This window comes from Nuphar pumila, chromosome 12, assembly GCF_984573655.1.
Source record: "Nuphar pumila chromosome 12, dmNupPumi1.hap1.1, whole genome shotgun sequence".
In the NCBI taxonomy this organism is placed as follows: domain Eukaryota; kingdom Viridiplantae; phylum Streptophyta; class Magnoliopsida; order Nymphaeales; family Nymphaeaceae; genus Nuphar; species Nuphar pumila.
In genome coordinates this window covers 39,327,272-39,331,150 of record NC_143260.1, presented here as the reverse complement: position 1 = coordinate 39,331,150, position 3,879 = coordinate 39,327,272, and the positions used below count along the sequence as shown (strand labels likewise).

Genomic DNA, 3,879 nt, shown 5'->3' with positions numbered 1-3,879 from the left:
TTCTTTTTAAATCACAAAGGAATTTTGTAAGGTGTGTATGAATTTTTGTTCATTTTTTTAAATAAAAAAATTTCACAAGGTATGTACAAAAATTTGTAAAAGTCCAATATTGTGAAATTTCTTATTAGCATCACACCAATATTGCAAAATTCTTTTTTCTTATAATTTTTTTTATTCGCCTCTACCATTCGCAGGACATTCGCCAAAAAAATCGTTGGAGGGAGGGGGGCACAAAATTCAGGGTTTACGAAAATGGGGTATCCAAATGCAAAAAAATGGTTAAGAAACGAAGCATCATTATTTTACAAACTGAAGTCGCTCATACATTACATTCATTTCATTCTTTCATAAAACGAAGATTCTCATACATTGCATTCATTTCATTCTTTCACAAAGTGAAGTTACTCATACATTGCATTCATTTCATTACTTCACAAAATAAAGTCGATCATACATTGCATTCATTCTATCCTTTCACAAGAATGTTGGAGAGAAAACACTATACTCTGTGTTGTTCTCCTAATTTTTTCTATCCCACTCAGACCATGTGATCAAACGTTGACTGTGAGATAAAATGACTTTGTGTTAATAAAGAGAAAACACATCTATCTAGCTATCACAGTTTGTTAAAGTAGAGGCCCCCATCGATTCTACATCATTATTGTTCATGATGAGAATGAGTTTTTAGATGATAATTTGTAGACTTTTGGTTTTCTATCTCACCCATATCATAAGATGTGCTCACTGAAAAAATTCATTGTTTGTTAAAGTGCTCATGCCACATGATCGAACACTAACCGTAAGATATGTCGACTTTGTGTTGATGGAGAGATATATTATCATCATTTTTGTTTTCTATGATGGGAAAATGTTGAAGATTTCATTTTCAATGTCACCCATACCATAAGATGCATTTACCGAAAAAACTTACCGTCGATGATTTTTCATCGATGAAGTACCATCGATCTTCTCATTGTCTATGCTTGGCCTTGAAAAAATGATCATAAATTTTCACTGGTTGGAGATCACAAAACCCTAGATTCTATGAAACCTTAGCTTTGCTTTTATGCTATCCTCGTACAAAATTTTGCAAGAAAAAAAAGTTCACCAATACTTCATGCAATACTCATCCGCATTTTTACAATTATCGAACTTTCACAAATTTTAGGATTTTTGTAGGTGATCGGTCACGAGTTTCGCAAATTGTTTGAAATTTTATAATCTTTTTTGAAAAAATGTAACCTCAGATACGATTTTGTTAAATAGTTCTATGGGTGTATTATTTTAGCGTGATGATGTGCGAAAATTGAAATTTTGCACCTGTGAGGGGTAAAAGTGTCAAGAAAAAATTGACAACCTGCGATATTGTTTATTCGATTGATTTATTAAATTGTGGGGCATTTTTTAAAATGCTTCATTTTTTTGTACAAAACAGTCATTTTCCATATATATAAAGCCAAGAAAAAAACTCAATCGTCACACATTGGCAAGTTTTCAATTAGTAAAACCCTCAAGGTTTCCTATTACTACCGAAGAGTACACCCAACTTCAACCTTGTAGCAAGAGGAGCCTGTGGTTCTCGAAATGTGGTTGTCACTAGGGCTTACAAAATTAACTATAGTAGGACTAGGAAAATTACACATTGATTTTTTTTTAATGCATTGAATTTTAGTTAATTTAACAAACATTGAGACTGATCAACCACAGCAATATGTTATTCATATGATCTTATTAAGAGTATTATTAGTTCCTCTACAACAGAAGGAAAACAAAAAGAAAATAAGGAACAGCCAAAGGCATTATTACAAAACTAGTGCTGCGCATGGGAGACCATTGAGACCACATTATTCTGGAAACTTTACCTATCTATAGAAATACATAAGAGCTGGATTTATTCTAAGGTCTCCAAGGCAGTCTTGTTTGCTTGAATGTGATTTAATTCATAGCCAGAGTGCCCCAGCTTCCTTTAGCAGAGGAACCAGAGTGCCATTGAGATGGTGAGCCATGACCTTGTCTGTTGGTCCGACCAACCGGCCTCCAATGAACACGGCGGGAACCGCAGGTCCACGGCCAATAAGCCTTGCAAGCGCCTTTTCCATGTCTTTCCCTCTTGGATCCTCGTCGAGATCGTGCATGACTGTGTTCACACCAAGCTCACAGAAGAGCCTCTTGATGGCATGACACATGCAACATGAGGTCTTACTAAAGATCACAACTGCATTCTCTTTTGCCAGTGCCACCACCCTTTCCATTTTCTTTGTCACTTGTGTGTGTGTGGTGGTGGGGGCGGGGGGGGGTTAGTACCTTAAGAAGCCTTTAGATCAAAATGCAGTGCAGCAGAGAGAGAGAGAGAGAGAGAGAGAGAGAGAGAGAGAGAGAGAGAGAGAGAGAGAGAGAGAGAGAGAGAGCAAAACTAGGTAGCAAGAGTATGAATGCAATAGAGAGTGCAAGGTGGCCTTGGACTCATGAAGATAACATATTTATAGTGTCTTGTGTGGCTGACGAATTGCTTTTTCCATTTCAAAAGAAACAGAAAATATTCCCTTCGATTATGTGGGAAGACCAAAAGGCTTCTTTCAAGCTAGTCTTGACTGCCCTTTTTAGTATGGAAAATGCTATAAAAAAATATACTTCCTAGTTAAAAAACTAAATTTTGTAAACACTACATTGGTATTATTTTCCATTTCACAGTGTCAAATATCAATTCACTTATAAGAACATTGAGTGTCATTAGTCATAATGACAAGACCTACTTGGTGTTTAAAGAATCTTAAAAACAATTATTTAAATAGGGCTTGTAGATGTGCTGAACAAGCCGAGCTTAAAGCGTCCAAGTTTGGCTCATTTTTTTGGCAAGCCAAGTTGAGTTTGAGCTGGCTTGTTTACAGAAAAAACACAGTTTTAGAGCTGAAAGTAATAGGATAATGAAAAAAAGTAATGTTTCAAAGTTGGAAGCAATAAATTTTTATCTTTAGACCGATTTCTTGCGAACCAAATACTTTAATCATTTGTTAGGTGAGCTTAGCACCTACTGTTTATATTGGTCTTGCCGAGCCTATTTTACAAGTTTGAATGAGCTCTTTACAAGCTGAACACCGACTAAGCCATGAGCAGCTCAGCTTGTTTCTCAGCCCTAGAGTTAAGCACGTCCAGATAGGGATAGGGTTTAGTTTAGTTGGTAAGACGTGAAACATGGTAGGGTTTCTGCAATATTTTGTAGAAAGGAAGGTCTTTTCATAATTTCCAAGTTTATTTTTGTACTAAAATCAGGGAAAAACTGTCCAAAATAAAAAAAGAACAGCTTTTTGCTGTAGAAAAGTGCTCTCGGGTTATCTATTCCATTGTCCTTGTGGATAACGTTGGGACTCCAATGGAACCTTTGTAATTTTGTGAAAGGTATGGAGAACCCGAGTCTTGAGGTGCGCAGCTCGGTTCGAGAATCAGACTGGCTCGAGCCCATTTTGCGCAAATCTGGGACCACACTGACCCTAAAGTGATGAAAAGCATCTGGGTCAAAGTAAAACTGAGTCCGGTCAAAGACACTTTATTAGGTTGAGTTCCTGAATCCACCGCAGCAAAGCTGTTAAAGTTTGATACCAGCTTATTGATTTTTCAAGTTCAGATTAGGGCTGGTCAATGAGCCTAATGAACGGAGCTTGTGTTGTTCAAACTTGACTCATTTTGATTGAAACCTAGTTCAAGCTCAGGCTTGGGTTCGTGGCAAGTCAAGCCATGACAAATCCCAGGCAACCGACCTGAGCTCCAACTTATATATATATATATATATATAGAGAGAGAGAGAGAGAGAGAGAAAGAGAGAGAGAGAGAGAGAGAGAGAGAAAGAGAGAGAGAGAGAAAGAGAGTTATTCTGTCCCTTTT

The 3,879-nt window shown here is 36.9% G+C and overlaps 1 protein-coding gene across 1 annotated transcript; it reads right to left on the bottom strand.

The window, feature by feature from the left end:
• Positions 1 to 1,841: 1,841 nt before the first annotated feature.
• Positions 1,842 to 2,252, bottom strand: LOC149820793 (glutaredoxin-C1-like). Its single transcript, XM_089983535.1, has one exon. It carries the CDS (start codon positions 2,250 to 2,252, stop codon positions 1,941 to 1,943), a length of 312 nt encoding a protein of 103 aa, XP_089839661.1. The 3' UTR covers positions 1,842 to 1,940.
• Between the last annotated feature and the right edge of the window lie 1,627 nt (positions 2,253 to 3,879).

Bases quoted from the DNA above. Each gene is read 5' to 3' on its own strand.
- LOC149820793 (XM_089983535.1), bottom strand. From the start codon at position 2,252: ATGGAAAGGGTGGTGGCACTGGCAAAAGAGAATGCAGTTGTGATCTTT.